Source organism: Platichthys flesus, chromosome 6 (assembly GCF_949316205.1).
Source record: "Platichthys flesus chromosome 6, fPlaFle2.1, whole genome shotgun sequence".
NCBI lineage: Eukaryota > Metazoa > Chordata > Actinopteri > Pleuronectiformes > Pleuronectidae > Platichthys > Platichthys flesus.
In genome coordinates, this window is record NC_084950.1 from 4241191 (window position 1) to 4260937 (window position 19747).

At 40.5% G+C, this 19747-nt stretch overlaps 1 protein-coding gene and 8 non-coding genes across 9 annotated transcripts; all 9 read left to right on the plus strand.

Moving 5' to 3' along the window:
• The first annotated feature begins 366 nt into the window (after positions 1-366).
• Positions 367-438, plus strand: trnap-agg (transfer RNA proline (anticodon AGG)). The gene has a single exon. It is a non-coding gene; the product is annotated as a tRNA-Pro (tRNA).
• An 832-nt stretch (positions 439-1270) lies between these two features.
• trnap-ugg (transfer RNA proline (anticodon UGG)) lies at positions 1271-1342 on the plus strand. Its single transcript has one exon. It is a non-coding gene; the product is annotated as a tRNA-Pro (tRNA).
• Positions 1343-2059: 717 nt separating this feature from the next.
• Positions 2060-2131, plus strand: trnap-agg (transfer RNA proline (anticodon AGG)). The gene has a single exon. It is a non-coding gene; the product is annotated as a tRNA-Pro (tRNA).
• Positions 2132-4375: 2244 nt separating this feature from the next.
• Positions 4376-4447, plus strand: trnap-agg (transfer RNA proline (anticodon AGG)). The gene has a single exon. It is a non-coding gene; the product is annotated as a tRNA-Pro (tRNA).
• A 1577-nt stretch (positions 4448-6024) lies between these two features.
• trnap-agg (transfer RNA proline (anticodon AGG)) lies at positions 6025-6096 on the plus strand. The gene has a single exon. It is a non-coding gene; the product is annotated as a tRNA-Pro (tRNA).
• Positions 6097-6766: 670 nt separating this feature from the next.
• Positions 6767-6838, plus strand: trnap-agg (transfer RNA proline (anticodon AGG)). The gene has a single exon. It is a non-coding gene; the product is annotated as a tRNA-Pro (tRNA).
• A 669-nt stretch (positions 6839-7507) lies between these two features.
• Positions 7508-7579, plus strand: trnap-agg (transfer RNA proline (anticodon AGG)). The gene has a single exon. It is a non-coding gene; the product is annotated as a tRNA-Pro (tRNA).
• Positions 7580-8455: 876 nt separating this feature from the next.
• On the plus strand, positions 8456-8527 carry trnap-agg (transfer RNA proline (anticodon AGG)). The gene has a single exon. It is a non-coding gene; the product is annotated as a tRNA-Pro (tRNA).
• Positions 8528-10938: 2411 nt separating this feature from the next.
• On the plus strand, positions 10939-18746 carry bbs2 (Bardet-Biedl syndrome 2). Its single transcript, XM_062390848.1, has 18 exons — positions 10939-11031; positions 11929-12063; positions 12342-12569; positions 12698-12823; positions 12977-13039; positions 13174-13251; positions 13418-13522; positions 13691-13777; positions 13904-14039; positions 14323-14462; positions 14630-14759; positions 14846-15017; positions 15417-15546; positions 15642-15761; positions 15922-16059; positions 16434-16546; positions 17003-17151; positions 17624-18746. Exons 2-18 carry the CDS (start codon positions 11947-11949, stop codon positions 17728-17730), a joined length of 2139 nt encoding a protein of 712 aa, XP_062246832.1. The 5' UTR covers positions 10939-11031; positions 11929-11946; the 3' UTR covers positions 17731-18746.
• Positions 18747-19747: the final 1001 nt, after the last annotated feature.

Consider the following 19747-nt stretch of genomic DNA (forward strand, 5'->3'; position numbering starts at 1 on the left):
GAGAGGCTGAAGACTGAAACACATGTTCACACAGAGATTATAAAAGAACACAACCAGGAAAGAAAGAGGATGAAGATAAAGTTATAAAAAACAGGGAGTTGAGAAACAAATGTGTCTTCTTCTCAAACATAGCGTTGTTTTAATTCATCTATTTATCTATAAACTATGAAGCTATTATTAAACTTCATTTTAAGCATGAACAGGTCTGGGTCATGTTTGTCATGCACAAGGTGAAACATAATGAGACCACTAGAGCGAGCTGTTGGACCAGATAAAATGTTGAATCCCAGAGTGCCACATCTTCAGTGAAAGAGGTCAATTACGGTTCTGGGATGATAAAATGCACAAGAGTGAACAGCTGTGCATGGCTCGTTGGTCTAGGGGTATGATTCTCGCTTAGGGTGCGAGAGGTCCCGGGTTCAAATCCCGGACGAGCCCTTCTTTTGACCTCTGAGGGTCTCACACAACTAACAAACTTAATATTAAAGACATGAAGAGAAACAAAAGGCTTCAGCTGATGTTTGCAGTGTTGTAAAAAAGCCGCATATCACTGAGTTAAACAGTTCTGATCCATGCAAACAGGAAAAGACTGATCACACCTGAGAAGTTCACACACGGATAAATCCAGATCTTTACATTGAATTAAGTGTCATATCAGTTATTAGATTTTATCTAGTTCTGCAAGGACAGAAGAAAACATGTTGTCACTAAAACTACACAATGTGACAACATTCAAACTGATGGTTTTGTTCAAATAACGAGAGGCTGAAGATTAAAATATATGTTCACAAAGAGATTATACAGAAACATTCCAAGAACCCATCAGATGCATGTGAGTTATTCTCTGGTGTGTAGGTAACTTTATTTAAATAAATGTCCTGGTCTTGTTTGTACTGAAGCCTCCTGAGACGTTCCATTCGCTCTCCTACAACAAGAAAGATTGAAAACAAAACAAGAAAACTATAATTTTTACATTAATTTGAAAAAATGCAGTAGTACATTTTCTGAACAGAAAACTTAAGTGTGTGACTCTTTCTCAAATGTAACAATGTTTTAATTTCTCTATGTATCTATAATCTGTGAATCTTAATTTTAAGCATGAACAAGTCTGGGTCATGACCTTCATGCACAAGGTGATACATACAGACACCGCTAGAGGGCGCTGTTGGACCAGATGTAATGTGGAAACCCAGACTGCCACATCGTCACTGACAGACTTCAATTACAGGTTTGGAACTATATTAACCACATAAGTGAACCATTGTTCTTTGGCTCGTTGGTCTAGGGGTATGATTCTCGCTTTGGGTGCGAGAGGTCCCGGGTTCAAATCCCGGACGAGCCCTTCTTTTGCCTCCAGGGTTTAAAGGTCACAGGGAATTTGAACAAGTGACCTTTCAGCCTTCTGTTCTAATCTTGTATCTAGACACAAGCTCGAAGAATTATGTGAAGGAGCAGCTGTAAAAGAATATCACGCTGTGTTCAAATACACTTTAAAACCTTTAAACAAACTTTATTTATAATAGAATAATAATAATACAATTGACCAGGCGTGCACGTAGAGTAAGAATGATTGACAGACCGATGTGTGAAGGGGTCGTCTTGTCAAAAGGTTTAATGAACCTGAGTGAAAGAGTCGGACCATATGTTTTCAATGTTTTGCCATTAACCTTGTAAAGTGAAAGTCTCATCAGCAGCCTGGTGAACTTTAAACTTTCTTATCAGCTCTAATTGTTGTTTTGAAATCTCTTGCTGTCACAATCATGACAACATCAGGAAACAAGGTCTGAACACAAAACTACAGTCTGGACAACAGTGACTCCTTCTCAAATGTTATGATGTTTTCATTAATCTCAGTCTATGGATCGCATCTTCAAATGAGTTAAGAACATGAACAGGTCTGGGTCCTGTCTGTCATGCACAATGAATACAATTATGGGACCACCAGAAGGAGCTGCTGGACCAGGTGAAATGTGGAAACCAACAATGCCACATTGCAACCTTGAAAAGTTCAATTACAGGTCTGGTACCAGATGAAGCACAAGAGTGAACAGATGTGCATGGCTCGTTGGTCTAGGGGTATGATTCTCGCTTAGGGTGCGAGAGGTCCCGGGTTCAAATCCCGGATGAGCCCTCCTTTTGACCTCTGAGGGTCTCACACAACTAACAAAGTTAATAATAAAGACATGAGGAGAACCATGAGGCTTCAGTATGGAGGACCATACATGACATAAGTAAAAATAAATAAATAAATAAATGTATAAATAAATACAGAAATAAATGAATAAATAAAAATGGAAATAAATAAATACAGAAATAAATAAATAAATATGTTAATACCAAAAGAAATGTCTTAAATATATTTTAACATTTATTTTTTCCCTGATACATTTCCTTTGCATTTGCAGTGTCCTTATGCTAATGAGAAAGGCGGGCCTAACCGCAGTCTCATGCAGGATTGGTCACAGGAGTGTAATGATCCAGCCCTACTACTTCTGCCTTTCACTGCTGGTGTCCAGTAGCTGTTTGCAGCGTTGAGCCAGTTCACACTTAAAATTAACTAGTTCAAGTTCAGAGGGTTAGTTAAGGTTATTTTTTATTGGGATGATTTAGCTGTCAGTAGTCCTGACTGTGTGCGTCACGTCTCGTGTTGTACTGAGCACAATGATCGAGCCGAGAGGAGGAGGAGGAAACAGAAACTCCAGCTCGGTACAAACCACCTGCCGCCTCTGCTCTGATCATGAAGCCGCTGATCTCTGAGCAGATGTGACCAGAGAAGCTCTGTGTTTTCACTGTTTCCACTGTTCTACAAAGTCACTGAGCGGCTGTTTCACGGTGAAGAGCTCAAGTCTCAGTCACTGCCCGTGTCTCAGAGCGATTGTGTGGCGGAGCGCAGGGGCTGTGTGTGTGTAGCTCAGTTGACCAATCCTGCTCGAGACTGAGGTTAGGCCCGCCTTTCTCATTAGCATAAGGACACTGAAATCGAAAAATAAAAGTTGGAATAAATGTGGAAATAAATAAATAAATATGGAAATAAATGCAGAATTAAATAAATCAATGTCTTAAACTTATTTCCACATTTATTTATTTATTTCCACTTTTATTGCAACTTTTATTTATTTCCACATTTATTTATTTCCACATTTCAGTGTCCTTATGCTAATGAGAAAGGCGGGCCTAACCTCAGTCTCGAGCAGGATTGGTCAACTGAGCTACACACACACAGCCCCTGCGCTCTGTCACACACTCGCTCAGAGACACGGGCAGTGACTGAGACTTGAGCTCTTCACCGTGAAGCAGCCAGTTAGTGACTCTGTGGAACAGTGGAAACAGTGGAAACACAGAGTTTCTCTGGTCACATCTGCTCAGAGATCAGCGGCTTCATGATCACAGCAGAGGCGGCAGGTGGTTTGTACCGAGCTGGAGTTTCTGTTTCCTCCTCCTCCTCTCGGCTCACTCATTGTGCTCAGTACATCACGAGACGTGACGCTCACAGTCAGGATTACTGACAGCTAAATCATCCCAATAAAAAATAACCTTATCTAACCCTCTGAACTTGAACTAGTTCATTTTAAGTGTGAACTGGCTCAACGCTGCAAACAGCTACTGGACACCAGCATTGAAAGGCAGAAGTAGTAGGGCTGGATCATTACACTCCTGTGACCAATCCTGCATGAGACTGCGGTTAGGCCCGCCTTTCTCATTAGCATAAGGACACTGCAAATGCAAAGGAAATGTATCAGGGAAAAAATAAATGTTAAAATATGTTTAAGACATTTCTTTTGACATTTGTTTTGGTATTAACATATTTATTTATTCATTTATTTATTTATTTCTGTATTTATTTATACATTTATTTATTTACTTATTTTTACTTATGTCATGTATGGTCCTCCATACTTCAGCTGATGATCGTCAAGTTGTTAAAAAGCTGCACATGAGTTAAACAGTTCTGATCAATGCAAACAGGAGAAGACTGATCACACCTGAGAAGTTCAGACATCCAGGTCTTAACATTCATTCATGAGCAAATACACTTGTTAGGATTTTTATCTCGTCCTGCCAGGACAGAAGATAACATCTTGTGACTCAAACTACATCACAACCAATGTGACAACAATCACACTGATGGTTTGGTTCAAATAGACGTGAGGCTGAAGATTGAAACACATGTTCACACAGAGATTATAAAAGAACACAACCAGGAAAGGAAGCGGATGAAGATAAAGTTATAAAAAGCAGGGAGTTGAGAAACAAATGTGACTTCTTCCCAAATATAACAGGTCTTGGTCATGTTTGTCATGCACAAGGTGAAACATAATGAGACCACTAGAGGGAGCTGTCGGACCACATCAAATGTTGAATCACAGAGTCCCATGGCTCGTTGGTCTAGGGGTATGATTCTCGCTTAGGGTGCGAGAGGTCCCGGGTTCAAATCCCGGACGAGCCCTCCTTTTGACCTTTGAAGGTCTCACACAAATAATAAACGTAATATTAAAGACATGAAGAGAAACAAAAGGCTTCAGCTGATGTTTGCAGAGTTGTAAAAAAGCCGCATATCACTGAGTTAAACAATTCTGATCCATGCAAACAGGAAAAGACTGATCACACCTAAGAAGTTCAGATAAATCCAGATCTTTACATTGAATTAAGTGTCAAATCAGTTATTAGATTTTATCTAGTTCTGCAAGGACAGAAGAAAACATGTTGTCACTAAAACTACATCACAGCCAACGTGACAACAATCAAATTTATAGTTCTGCTCAAATAGACGAGAGGCTGAAGATTAAAATATATGTTCACACAGAGATTATACAGAAACATTCCAAGAACCCATCAGATGCATGTGAGTTATTCTCTGGTGTGTAGGTAAGTTTATTTAAATAAATGTCCTGGTCTAGTTTGTACTGAAGCCTCCTGAGACGTTCCATTCACTCTCCTACAACAAGAAAGATTGAAAACAAAACAAGAAAACTATAATATTTACATTAATTTGAAAAAGTGCACAAGTACATTTTATGAACAGAAAACTAAAGTCTGTGACTCTTTCTCGAATGTAACAATGTTTTAATTTCTCTATGTATCTATAATATATGAATCTATTATTATTAAACTTCATTTTAAGCATGAACAAGTCTGGGTCATGACCTTCATGCACAAGGTGATACATAGACACACCACTAGAGGGCGCTGTTGAACCAGATGAAATGTGGAAACCCAGACTGCCACATCGTCACTGACGTTGGTCTAGGGGTATGATTCTCGCTTTGGGTGCGAGAGGTCCCGGGTTCAAATCCCGGACGAGCCCTTCTTTTGCCGCCAGGGTTTAAAGGTCACAGGGAATTTGAACATATGACCTTTCAGTCTTCAGTTCTAATCTTGTAATCTAGACACAAGCTCGGAGAATTATGTGAAGGAGCAGCTGTAAACGAATATCACGCTGTGTTCAAATACACTTTAAAACCTTTAAACAAACCTTCGTTTATAATAGAATAATAATAATACAATTGACCAGGCGTGTACGTAGAGTAAGAATGATTCACAGACCGATGTGTGATGGGGTCGTCTTGTCAAAAGGTTTAATGAACCTGAGTGAAAGAGTCGGACCACGTGTTTTCAATGTTTTGCCATTAACCTTGTAAAGTGAAAGTCTCATCAGCAGCCTGGTGAACTTTAAACTTTCTTATCAGCTCTAATTGTTGTTTTGAAATCTCTTGCTGTCACAATCATGACAACATCAGGAAACAAGGTCTGAACAGAAAACTACAGTCTGGACAACAGTGACTCCTTCTCAAATGTTATGATGTTTTCATTAATCTCAGTCTTTGGATCGCATCTTCAAATGAGTTAAGAACATGAACAGGTCTGAGTCCTGTCTGTCATGCACAATGAATACAATTATGGGACCACCAGATGGAGCTGCTGGACCAGGTGAAATGTGGAAACCAACACTGCCACATTGCAACTTTGAAAAGTTAATTTACAGGTCTGGTACGAGAAGAAGCACAAGAGTGATCAGCAGTGCATGGCTCGTTGGTCTAGGGGTATGATTCTCGCTTAGGGTGCGAGAGGTCCCGGGTTCAAATCCCGGACGAGCCCTTCTTTTGACCTCTGAGGGTCTCACACAACTAACAAAGTTAATAATAAAGACATGAGGAGAACCATGAGGCTTCAGCTGATGATCGTCAAGTTGCTAAAAAGCTGCACATGAGTTAAACAGTTCTGATCCATGCAAACAGGAGAAGACTGATTACACCTGAGAAGTTCAGACATCCAGGTCTTAACATTCATTCATGAGCAAATACACTTGTTAGGATTTTTATCTCGTCCTGCCAGGACAGAAGATAACATCTTGTGACTCAAACTACATCACAACCAATGTGACAAGAATCACACTGATGGTTTGGTTCAAATAGACGTGAGGCTGAAGATTGAAACACATGTTCACACAGAGATTATAAAAGAACACAGCCAGGAAAGAAAGAGGATGAAGAAAAAGTTATAAAAAACAGGGAGTTGAGAAACAAATGTGACTTCTTCTCAAATATAGCGTTGTTTTAATTAATCTATGAATCTATTGTTAAACTTAATTTTAAGCATGAACAGGTCTGGGTCATGTTTGTCATGCACAAGGTGAAACATAATTAGACCACTAGAGGGAGCTGTTGGACCATATCAAATGTGGAAACCCAGAGTGCCACATCTTCAGTGAAAGAGTTCAATTACAGGTCTGGGATGAGAATATGCACAAGAGTGAACAGCTGTGCATGGCTCGTTGGTCTAGGGGTATGATTCTCGCTTAGGGTGCGAGAGGTCCCGGGTTCAAATCCCGGACGAGCCCTCCTTTTGACCTCTGAGGGTCTCACACAACTAACAAAGTAAATAATAAAGCCATGAGGAGAAACATGAGGCTTCAGCTGATGATCGTCAAGTTGCTAAAAAGCTGCACATGAGTTAAACAGTTCTGATCAATGCAAACAGGAGAAGACTGATCACACCTGAGAAGTTCAGACATCCAGGTCTTAACATTCATTCATGAGCAAATACACTTGTTAGGATTTTTATCTCGTCCTGCCAGGACAGAAGATAACATCTTGTGACTCAAACTACATCACAACCAATGTGACAAGAATCACACTGATGGTTTGGTTCAAATAGACGTGAGGCTGAAGATTGAAACACATGTTCACACAGAGATTATAAAAGAACACAGCCAGGAAAGAAAGAGGATGAAGAAAAAGTTATAAAAAACAGGGAGTTGAGAAACAAATGTGACTTCTTCTCAAATATAGCGTTGTTTTAATTAATCTATGAATCTATTGTTAAACTTAATTTTAAGCATGAACAGGTCTGGGTCATGTTTGTCATGCACAAGGTGAAACATAATTAGACCACTAGAGAGAGCTGTTGGACCATATCAAATGTGGAAACCCAGAGTGCCTCATCTTCAGTGAAAAGTTCAATTACAGGTCTGGGATGAGAATATGCACAAGAGTGAACAGCTGTGCATGGCTCGTTGGTCTAGGGGTATGATTCTCGCTTAGGGTGCGAGAGGTCCCGGGTTCAAATCCCGGACGAGCCCTCCTTTGACCTCTGAGGGTCTCATACAACTAACAAGGTTAATATTAAAGACATGAGGAGAAACAGGAGGCTTCAGATGATGTTTGTGAAGTTGTGAAGAAGTTGCACATCACTGAGTTAAACAGTTCTGATCCATGCAAACAGGAGAAGACTGATCACACCTGAGAAGTTCAGACACTTAAGTGTCAAATCAGTTATTAAGATTATTACCTCGTCCTGCCAGGACAGAAGAAACATCTTGCCATTATAGATCTAGACATACTTTTAAAAAACGCACATGTACAAATATTGACATGTGAACAGATCATAATAAAACATAATGCAGACAGCAAATGTGACAACGATCACATTGATGGTGTTTAAATAGATGAGATGAGGGGACCTAAGACACAACATCACCAGTCTGCACCATATCAATACAGATGTTATTAAAGTTAAGATTAAGTTAATGTCTAAGGTAAATGAAAGTTGCAAAGACTGTTATGTGTAAAGCTGTTGTCTTGTGAAACGGTTTGTTAATTCTGTATGAAACCTGGAGTGTTTCTGATGTTTCTTTAACATTTCTGTCACTTCTTATTGTTGAATGAATTGTGTTGTCGTCACAAAAGTAACAAAAATTGGAAACAAGGCAGCAGATCTGAGCAGAGAACTTTACTGCTCACAGAAATCTAAAAGAAATATGTCTGTGGTAAACATTATTGAACTTCATTTTAAACATGAACAGGTCTGGGTCTTGTCTGTCATGCACAAAGAACAAAATAAAGTGACCACTAGAGGGTGCTGCTGGACCAGATGAAATCTGGATCCCCAAGCTGCCACATCACCAGTTTGAAGAGCTCAGATACAACTGTGGGTGGGAATACTCACAGATGTGCATGGCTCGTTGGTCTAGGGGTATGATTCTCGCTTAGGGTGCGAGAGGTCCCGGGTTCAAATCCCGGACGAGCCCTCCTTTTGGCCTCTGAGGGTCTCACACAAATAGTAAACTTAATGTTAAAGACATGAGGAGAAACAAGAAGCTTCAGCTGATGTCTGTCAAGTTGTGAAAAAGCTGCACATCACTGTGTTAAACAGTTCTGATCCATGCAAACAGAAAAAGACCGATCACACCTGAGATGCAGATCTTTACATTGAACTAAGTGCTGAATCAGCTATTACAATTTGTATCTAGTCCTGCCAGGACAAAAGAAAACATCTTGCCACTCTCACTACATCACAAACAATGTGACAACATTCACACTGATGGTTTTGTTCTAAAAGATGAGATGGGGGGCCTGAAGACGCCACATCACCAGTTTACAGCAATTTATTACTGATTACTTTATTATTTAAGATGGGATTAAGTTCATGTCTAATGTAAATGAAGAATGCAAGGCTGCAATCTTAAAACATATGTTCACACTGATACAATATGTGAACACAAAGAGGATTGTGAATGCAACTAAAAGACCCGGGGAGTTAGGAAACAAATATCACTGATGGATACACAGGATGTCAAAGAGATGAGGGTTATTCTCCTTTACCTTTATTTAGGCTGCTTCAAATGGATCAGACACACGTTCAGGCCTCGTTTGTACTGAATCTGTGACAAACAAGAAATAACATTTACATAAATTTCAAAAACACACACATGTAAAAGTAAAGTAAAGTGTCAACAAAACATAATGCAGATAGCAAATGCCACAAAAATCACATCGATGGTGTTGAAAAAGATGAGTTGAAGGGACCTAATACACCACATCACCAGATTGTAGTATATTATTACAGATGATGATGGCTCACAGAGAGACACTGATGACTTGTTGGTCCATAGATGGCATTCTCATTTGTAGTGTAAACAAATAACACATATTCATCCAACTAGAGCTAGTTTCTAAGGTAAATAAAAAATGCAAGAATTCAGTGTGAGTTTAAAACATATGTGCACAGTGATTTCATAAATTATGAAGATGAGGATGAATACAATTTGGAAACCCAGGGAGGTCTGAACCATTTATAACGGAAGAGAAATCTCCGACCTATAATTGTTTAACTGTTTTTTATTCACCTGTTAACCGTCTATTCCTTTTCATTTTATTCTACTTGTGTATCTCATTTTGTTTCAACTCGTCTTGAGTTAACTTAATTATCTGCCCTATGTGTCAATTAAGAGAAAAGTACAACTATCAGGAAATACACAACCTAGATAGTAACATCTGTATTCCAATACATGTATAAATACTTCAATATGCTAAAGCCTTTTCAAATTGCTTGATTCTGAAAACATTGATATATTTGATCAACTGGTGCAATAGTTTTACATATTTGGCCAAACATATTATCTACATGAGCTTCTTGGCTCCACCTGCATCACCTGTACTCAAGGTTGGCTAGCATTAGCATTAGCTAATATCAAGCATCAGCTACTTTAACTTCTATACTGCTTAGTTTTACATATTTTACTGAATATAAAAAATCGACATGAGCTTCTTGGCTGTTGCTGTAAATTAAGTGTAAACATGTTTAATAACTATAAAGACACAAAGCAAACAAACTCACGTAACTTACCTGTATTCAATGTTGGCTAGCATGAGCATTAGCTACCATGAAGCATTAGCTATTTAAACTTCTATACAACATAGTTTTACTTATTTTACTGAATATAAAAATCAACATGAGCTTCTTGGCTGATGCTGTAACTAAAGTGTGAACATGTTTAATATCTTTAAAGACACAAAGCAAACAAACTCACGTTACTTACCTGTATTCAATGTTGGCTAGCATTAGCATTAGCTACCATGAAGCATCAGCTACTTCAACTTCCGCACAACTCCGGTAGTTTCCCTGCGTTCGTTATTATTTCATTATAAGCAGTGATACCACGTGACAATAAGCAAATATCTGAATGAAACCAACAAGCTGGCATCACAGACTAGATGAGAAAGGAAGTGCAGAGCTCAATAAGGGACATATACATTTAAGACTAGATAGATAGATGGATACTTTATTAAACCAGTGTGAAATTTAGGTAATCCAGTAGTTTATACACTTATACACTTAACCGACATACAAACATAAAACACATAAACATGGGTAGAACATTGCAGATACAGGTAAATGAGTGGGTCTGAAACCCAATCACTATGCAATGATGTGATTGGGTCAGTGTCTAGTATGAAAGGGTTATTGTGCTGCTAAATAAAGATACTTTGATTAAATTCAGAATCAAAATAACCATATTTCTCTCTAAATATATTTTATAATATTTCTTTCACCAGTTTTATCTCCTCTCAGAAATCAGTGTGACGGTCAGCAGCTTTTATTCTGAAACCAGCAGACAGGAACCGGAAGCGGTGGCTGTTGTGGGATTCCACTGTGATCTCGTGCAGCTTGTTGCGCTACGTAGCTAGCTCGTTAGCGTGCTACTTTATTACTGAACAGGAAACCCACACCAGCAGCCGAGGAGCGGAACAGGTGAGACTGTTTGTTTGTGTTGTTGTTGTTTAAAGAGCTAAACTTACTTTTCTGTCTCGTCAGTAAGTTGGAGTTAAGTCTGGCGACATGTAAGCTAGCGATGCTAATGTCATCTAGTTAAGCCAGGCTTCCTATGAAATCAACAAACGGGCATTTTGCTGCATATGATTAATATCGTGCGTGTCGTTGATGTGTTATTGTGTATTTGTTGTATGATCTATAGACTTGTACCGGAAGCGACAGAGAGAGATTAGCTCGATGAGGGAGCTTTAGCTTGCTACCCGTGTTGCTAGGCAACGGGACCCACCAATGGGTGTGTGCGGTAAAGCCTCTAATGACATTAGTGGAGCAAAATCACGCAAGTGCACGTGCACGCACATGCACGTGCACGTGCGTGACCTGCTGTTCCCCGTGCATGTGTTTCTGAGTTTATCTTTATTTGTCTTAACCTTAAATTACAATCTGAACATTTTGGGAACTGAAACGATTTATTGATCAGTTGTGTGTTTGTTGATCAATTACTAATACATGTGTTCGTTTTTGTAAAGACAGACATTTTAAATGTAAACAACATTAGGCTGGTTCATCTTAAACAATATTATTATCACTTCTAAATGTTGTGTGGAAATGTCTTGATGTCACAATCACAACACAATCTGGAAATAATGCTTAATGGGACAATACACCCAAAAATTAAAGTTCACTCATTATAGTATAAGTATAAGTCCCCAAATACTTTTGGAGTTTCAGGGCTGCAGCCATATCCAATATAATTGAAGTGAATTGGGTGAACAATACCTTTAAATCTGACTCTATCTGATATCTGAGATGATCTGGATTAACACTCGTCTCCCACTGTCTTTCTGCTGGTTTAATCTTTTGCTCTGGTTTGATTAGGGATACCCAGCAGGCATCATGTTGGTCCCCATATTCACCCTGAAGCTCAACCACAAGATTAACCCCCGCATGGTGACTATTGGGAAGTTTGATGGAGTCCACCCGTGTCTAACTGCTGCCACACAGGCCGGAAAGGTGAGGACAATAGAGATCTTTGACTTCCTTCTATTACAGTGTAGTTGCTGTGTGAGTACAATATAATTCTTCTCAGGTGTTGAACAACAAATCGCTTGCTTGTTTTGGGGCCTTGTCATAACATTTCAGAAACAGAGGGACCCACTCTGTGCTTCCCAACATCTCTTCTGGACTTGTACTCATCACAACCTTTGTTAACTCTACAAAAACACTCTTAATATAATACTACACATCATACTTAACATATTTCTACCTCACACCCTCTTTCCCTGTCAAAGGTCTTCATCCACAACCCTCATGCTCGTGGTCAGAGACCCGTGGCCCATCGCCTGAGCCAGAGCACCCAGGACTCTGACATCTCGCTGCTCAACATCAACCAGGCCGTCACTTGTTTGACAGCAGGACAGCTGGGACCCAACACCACTGGGGACACATTGTTAGTGGGATCCCAAACCAACCTGCTGGCCTACGATGTCCACGACAACACTGATGTATTTTACAGAGAGGTGAGCGGTGATGGGAGGAGGAAAAATACTTTCTAACATAAAACTATAAATCAATGCTTTACATATAGTGTATGAGCCTTGCTTGGTTTTAAACAACTTGTTTCTGTCTCTGTTCTCTGTGGCTGTAGGTTTCCGATGGAGCTAATACCATCGTGTTGGGGAAACTCGGGGACATCGCGTCTCCTCTTGCCATCATTGGAGGGAATTGTGCCTTGCAAGGCTTTGACTATGAGGGCAATGACCACTTCTGGACGGTAAGAACTCGCACTCTAGTTTGAAGTTGGACTACACTTAAGATTCTTACATATAAGTTTCATCTAGTAGCTCGAGGACTAACCAAACAATGTTTAACTAACTTGGAAGACAGGTTGAGCTTCTGTTCGTTATAATCATGATGCTGTTCTCAGGTAACAGGCGATAACGTCAGATCTCTGGTGCTCTGTGACTTCACTGGTGATGGGAAAAACGAGGTGAGTCCCTCAGTTTGAGACACACACTTTGATTGTTGCTTTCTTCTGAGCTGTCTCCTGTTTGCTATAGCTCTCTGTACACTCTCCTGTTAAATGAAAAATTAGTTTGTTCACATTGTGCGTTGTGTTTGTAGCTCCTGGTTGGATCTGAGGACTTCGATATCCGAGTGTTCAAAGAGGACGAGCTTGTGGCTGAGATGACTGAGAATGAGGTCAATATTTCACTCGATCCAGATTTTTGACGTTACTTTGTTGTGGTTTCATGCACTTTACACTGTGTTTTGTATCTTTGTTAGTTTTTCATTTGTTTTAAGCTGCATTGGTGCAGAGCAACACCTTTTTAAATGACAAGTATTCTCTCTGCTTCTCTTCACACAGACTGTAACATCATTGTGCCATATGCATGGCAGCAGGTTTGGCTATGCCCTTGCTAATGGCACTGTCGGAGTCTATGACCGCACCGCCCGCTACTGGAGGATCAAGGTACTGACATTTTACATTTAGTGGGTTACAGATGCCATATGTGTACAATGTTATATCTTTTTATAATTTTAGTTCTTATGATTATGGTCATAACTGATTAACTTCCAACTTTAACCTGAACTAGAATGTAAATAATGTCTCCAATGTTTTCTCTCTATCCCCACTCAGTCTAAGAATCATGCAATGAGCATCCATGCCTTCGACCTGAATGCTGATGGGGTCGTGGAGCTGATCACTGGATGGTCAAATGGAAAGGTCAGTTTATTAGATCTGGTATCAAGAATCAGCAATTAGATTACTTTCATGTTTCTCTGCCAATTTCAAATTTCTCATCTTTCTAACAACAGCTAAGTCTGTCTTTTCGTCCCTGTGTCGTTTCAGATCGATGCTCGCAGCGACCGCACCGGAGAAGTCATTTTCAAAGACAACCTCTCCTCCTCGGTGGCTGGAGTGGTGGAGGGCGACTATAGGTTGGATGGACAGCAGCAACTCATCTGCACCTCTATAGAAGGAGAGGGTGAGTCAGGTGTCATGTTGGTTGAATATGGACCTTTACAAACATTCATGGAAAAATGCATGTATATGTTTCTGTGATTATAATATATTTATACAGTGTATAAACTGTCCATTCATGTTTTCACAAATATATACTAACTCTTTACAAGTAATGTAATGTCTTCAATAAGTCTTATAAAGATTAAATTGTGTACGTTATTCATGATCACAATCATTTCCAGTTCCCAGTTCCTAAATACTTCACAGTACTTCTCCTACTTCATATCAATGTGTGTATCCTGTAGTTCGAGGTTACCTGCCGGCCGGTAAGGACATGAAAGGGAATCTCATGGACTCCAGTGCTGAGCAGGACCTCATCAGAGACCTCAGCCACCGCAGACAGAATCTGCTGCTCGAGCTACGGAACTATGAAGAGAACGCTAAGGTGCACATGTTTCTGTTTATGAACAGGTCACGCTTCATCCAGATCTTTTTTTGCAATATCTCCTCCCTGCTGATGTTATTTTTAACATATCTGTTTGTTTCAAAGTCAGACACGTGGCTTTGTGTTATTGTTTCTGCTGACCTCCATACAAACTGTCATTGTTTCAGGGTGTGTCAGAAACAAACAGTGGGATTGGTGTAATTCCAGCCAACACTCAGCTCCAGACAGCACTGTCCGTGAGACCGGCTACAGAGGCCCAGAAGGCTCATATTGAGCTCAGCATTTCAACACCAAATGGTAAAGATCTCCAATATCTGACAGTGAATTTCATATGACTGAGTTGATACTAATAATCCCTGAATCCCACTCTTATCCTTTTTCAGAAACAATTATCCGCGCAGTGCTGATCTTTGCAGAGGGAATCTTTGAGGGTGAGAGCCACGTGGTCCACCCCAGTGTCCAGAACCTGTCGGGCTCTGTCAGAGTCCCCATCGTCCCACCCAAAGACATCCCAGTGGATCTGCACATTAAAGCCTTCGTGGGAGGGAAGTCCAGGTAAGAAGTGTGGGAGTGTTTAGGTCATTTCATGATTTAATGATATCTTACACAGCCTTGCATCCTCCCATTGAGCTCAACAGACTCAAAAAGTACATATAATACATACAATTATCATAATGCATATTGAGATCAGATACATGTTGCATGTACACAGACATTTTCTTCAAACTGCTTTGATTAAACGCAGACAAATTATCCATTCTCTGCTGACAAACAAACTGATAAAAAACTCTTTGGCAGAGTAATAACAGATCCCAGACCTGCCTATTCATGAGCGATCTGCTAATAACAACCACTTTGTGTACATATCTGTAAATGCTCCATGATAACGAGGACAATAACTGTAGTTATTGTAGTAACACCACAGTTTAGTCTTTATCGTTTTGTCCTCTCCAGCACTCAGTTCCACGTGTTTGAGATCACTCGTCAGCTTCCTCGTTTCTCTATGTACGACATCAACTTTGACTCGTCGGCCGCTCCGCCCACTGGGAGTGTCACCTTCAGCATCAGCGAGCGACCACAGAGGGTGAGCTGTCCCACTGACTCTCTTTGAGACAGAGAATAACAGAAAGATTGATTCTGATCAGTGTTTTAAACATGTGTCCGTGTGTGTGAATGTAGGTGGTGATGTGGCTGAATCAGAACTTCCTGCTTCCAGAGGGAGTAGAAAATCCTGATGTCACCTTTAATTCACTGAGAGGAGGAGGACTGTTGTCTATCAGCATGGCCTCAAATGGACAGGTACACAAACACACAGAGACAATGTGCTTTATGTTAACATGAAGAGAATCAACGAGATTTTCAGTTTCACAGTATTTGGAAATGTCTGTGAACTACTCACAGGTGCAAAATGAACAGAATTTACTCAGTAACATAATGAACTGCTTGTCTGACCAATCAGATCACTCTGATGACTGATGACATCGACCTGGCGGGAGATCTGGTCCAATCACTGGCCTCCTTCCTGGCGATTGAGGACCTGTCAGCAGAAGCAGACTTCCCTGAATACTTTGAAGAGCTGAGAACTACACTCACTGAGGTTTGGTGCTATTTTTGGATTCTGTCCAACATGTTTGCCTCATTCCTCTAAAGCTTCTAAACACTTCTCATCATATGAACCTGGAGAGTCACTGTTATGACTGTTATCCTGCGTAAGAAGCTTTTTACAAGGCTGTGAAGTCAGTTTCTATTCTATCGTCTGTTTGCTTCTTTCATGCTCCACTGATTAAAAGAGTTTATTAAATGCTTTTGTAGCATCAGCTCCTGTGAAAGCAGAAGTGTCTTTACTTCTTACAAGAGCTGTTTTTCTTTATTGTGATTGCACCGTAGCCTCGACCTGTTAATATATTAAACCAGAATTATACGTTTTCGCTGTGGTGCATTAACACTTGGTCTTTAATATCTCCATGCCAGGTGGATGAGTTCCACTCCGTCCACCAGAAGTTAACTGCAGAGATGGCCGACCACTCCAACTACATCAGGAACATGCTGGTGCAAGCAGAGGACGCTCGCCTAATGGGGGACTTGTGAGTTACTGCACCAATTACACTTAATTCAGTGACAGAATGTTAAAGTTATACTATTGAAAGTGCACCATTAGAAATGTGCCCCCCCCCCCTCTTCAGCTCAAGGAGAGAAACAGGTATTTTCTGATTGTTTCACAATTGTTTACCTTCCAAAGCACAAATAAACGGGAACAAACCTCGGAATAAACCTGAGAGAAGGTACCATATAATTATGTATTTATAGGAAAAGCACATGTGTAGTTGCGAACGTTTAGTTCTGACGGCTTTCTGTGTCCGTCAGCATCTTCCAGAGCCAGGGTGTCACAGCCTCGTGGAACAGTCTACATAAAAGATTCCTCATTAATGTTCTGTTTTAACTGTTCCTTTCATACAGTGACAATACAAAAAGTCTTCTGTGAAAAATATCTGCTCTGTGGCAATTGTTTTTATTTTCTTTCCCACATCTGCCTCCTGTAGGATCGTGATGAAGAAGCGCTACAGAGAGCTCTATGATCTGAACAGAGATCTCGTCAACGAGTATAAGATCCGCTCCAACAACCACAATGCTCTACTGGCCTGTCTCAAGTCGGTCAACTTGGCCATACAGCGGGCAGGTAGACTCCGAGGTAGGCCACTGTGTGTGTGTCTGTGTGAGTGTGTGTGTATATAAAACACTGTGGACCTTTGGGTTATGTCCACTCACATTTCATAAAGTTCTCTGATTAGTGATGTTTGTTTCTATCATCTAATTAACCACTGGATAAACTGTTCACTGTATTCTGCTGGTTTTATTTGGTAGCATAATGCAAATAGCATATCATTAAAGAATAAAGAAAATTTTGACAGGGATACAACACTCTTCTCCAGCTCTGGCTCTGAGGTGTATTTATTTTGTCCATGGCAGTGCCGTAAGAAACAAGAGACCACTTATAATGTGTTGTGATCGATAGTGTGTAGAGAAAACCTCAAGAAGAAGAAAAGAAACAGGCATTAACACTGATTTCAGCTAAAAATGACAGTGAGAAGCGCAAGCTTAAAATCATCTGTCTCCTATTCATCCTCTTCTTTCCATCCTCCTCTGCACATCCTCCTCTGTAGTGGGTAAACCGAAGAACCAAGTGATCTCCGCCTGCCGAGACGCCATCAAAAGCAACAATGTCAACTCGCTGTTCAGGATCATGAGAGCTGGCACGGCCTCGTCCTGAGGGCGGCATGCAGATCGGAGAGGGACGCTCCTGAGCACAGCTGATGAGGAATGTGACGCTGAACTGTTTCCTGCATCAAACCAGGAAGGATGAGCCTGAGAGAATAATCTGTGGAAGTGAAAGCACTGAGAAACACTGATTTAGCCTTAATCCATCTTTTTCCATGACTTAGTTATAATAAGAATCTGGCAGCAGCACTGGAACCAGTTGCTCCAAACTTAAAAATCTGCAAGATCAGAAATAAAAAGGCTGACCACAGACTTAGTGCACTGGTAAAAATGTCCATCTCAGTCTGTGGCTGTTGGAAGAGGAAGATTATGTTGAGTCTGACTCATCTGGAGAAGAGTCAACATCAATGTGGGAGTGACAGAGATAGTTCAGCTGGAACCAGAACAGGGAGCGGAGACTTCAACCAAACCGTTTGTCACAAGTACAGGAACCGACCTGATCAGTGTGAGTGCAGCTGTGCTTTAGAATAATATATTATAATTAATTTATCCAAAAGTTTCCAACATGTCCGTCATGTACTCACGGTCCATGACTCCCACAGGGGAAGTGAGCGCATGCTGGCTCAGCACTCAGACTGTTTAATCCAGCTGACTGATGTTTAGAGAGAGCACAGCTGGAGCGAGACAGAGCAGCTTCCTGTCAGACACTGCGACCTGATGACGCTTCAGAGTCGCTCGCTCAGATCTCTGATCCCAGCTGCTGCTGTGTGTTCGTGTTTGTAGCCAAAGAAAACCTTTATTTTAAATTAATGAATGTGACCAAGGACCAACGCTGTGTGTTTGTTTACCTTTTCTAGACCCCGCACAGAGATTGTAAATGTAATGGTGTTTTTGTTCTAGAGGAAACTGTTATTAAATTAACTTGTGTTTTAAAAAGTTGGTGTGGCCATTGACTCTGTTGCAGGATCATCAGGGGATGTTTTCTTCCTTCATGGACATTTAGATCTGATCAGTCCTCTTCTTAAAAGAGCAGCCCAGCACTTTGGTCTCCAAGATTTCTTCTTCAGTCTCGTGCTGTAATGGTTCCTCTGTCTTCAAACTGCAGAACAGATGAACCTCAGTAACTTAACGTTTCTAGAGAAAAGTGGTTTCATGTTTTCTTATTGTGTAATTACCAGAGTGATGTCACTGCTCTGAGCTGCTCTGCAGGAGCCGATGAGGGTTTTGTGTTTTGCTCTGGGAAACTGAAGTTGTTATTCTACCACCCACGTTTGTTTGCTTGTTTATTTATTTATTTTTATCAGGGATTTGCAAAAATGACAAAACCGATTTCTACCATCTTGCTGGAGAGGTTGGACCTGAGAGAAAGCTAAATCTAAATTCTGGTGCGTTTGCAGCTTAAGGAGTAAATAATACGATATTTACCCCATTCAAATATATAAGTGATACATTTGACCAGAATATCAATAATATATTATTGCTCTGGAATGTCACAGGTCAATATGTTGTCTGCTTGCAGCTCAATAAAACCAGAGGGGAGGTGCGTTGAAAACAAATCATTCACTTTCTTTATCTCTTCATCTCTTCTGTCCTTCTGCTCTTCATCGTCTCTTCTCCTCCTCCTCCTCCTCATTCCTTTTATTTTTGTCTCAGCACTTCTCTTTCTTTTTTGCTTCCCAACGTCATTGAGCAACACTTTCTGTATTTGGATTCTGTAGCTGGACTTGGTCTCTGAATTCCACCAAGAAGTAAACTCATGACTCATGATTTTATGTCTCTCTCTCTCTCGCTCTCTCTCTCGCTCGCTCTCTCTCTCTATCCCCCCCACCCCTTCTATTCATCCCTCTCTTCTTCTCTTCTTTTCCATACTCCCTGGTTGCTGTGTTGGCATCTGGTTTGTTCAGCGCCAGTTTAAACCACGTGGTCAACATCTTTTTTTTTTAGTAAGAAGGGGAATGCTGCATTCAAGTGCTTCTACTCGGCTCCGTCATTTGGCTACTGTCTCCTTAGTTGTCAGCCAGCCAAATGTGTGTCAATCTTGATTGTTAAATAACTAATTAAGACCCACA

Excerpts from the sequence above, each read along its gene's own strand:
- bbs2 (XM_062390848.1), top strand. The coding sequence starts at position 11,947 with ATGTTGGTCCCCATATTCACCCTGAAGCTCAACCACAAGATTAACCCC. Across the intron at positions 12,570-12,697 it reads CTGATGTATTTTACAGAGAG|GTTTCCGATGGAGCTAATAC; the intron begins GTGAGCGGTGAT and ends CTGTGGCTGTAG. Across the intron at positions 14,760-14,845 it reads CAGCATTTCAACACCAAATG|AAACAATTATCCGCGCAGTG; the intron begins GTAAAGATCTCC and ends ATCCTTTTTCAG.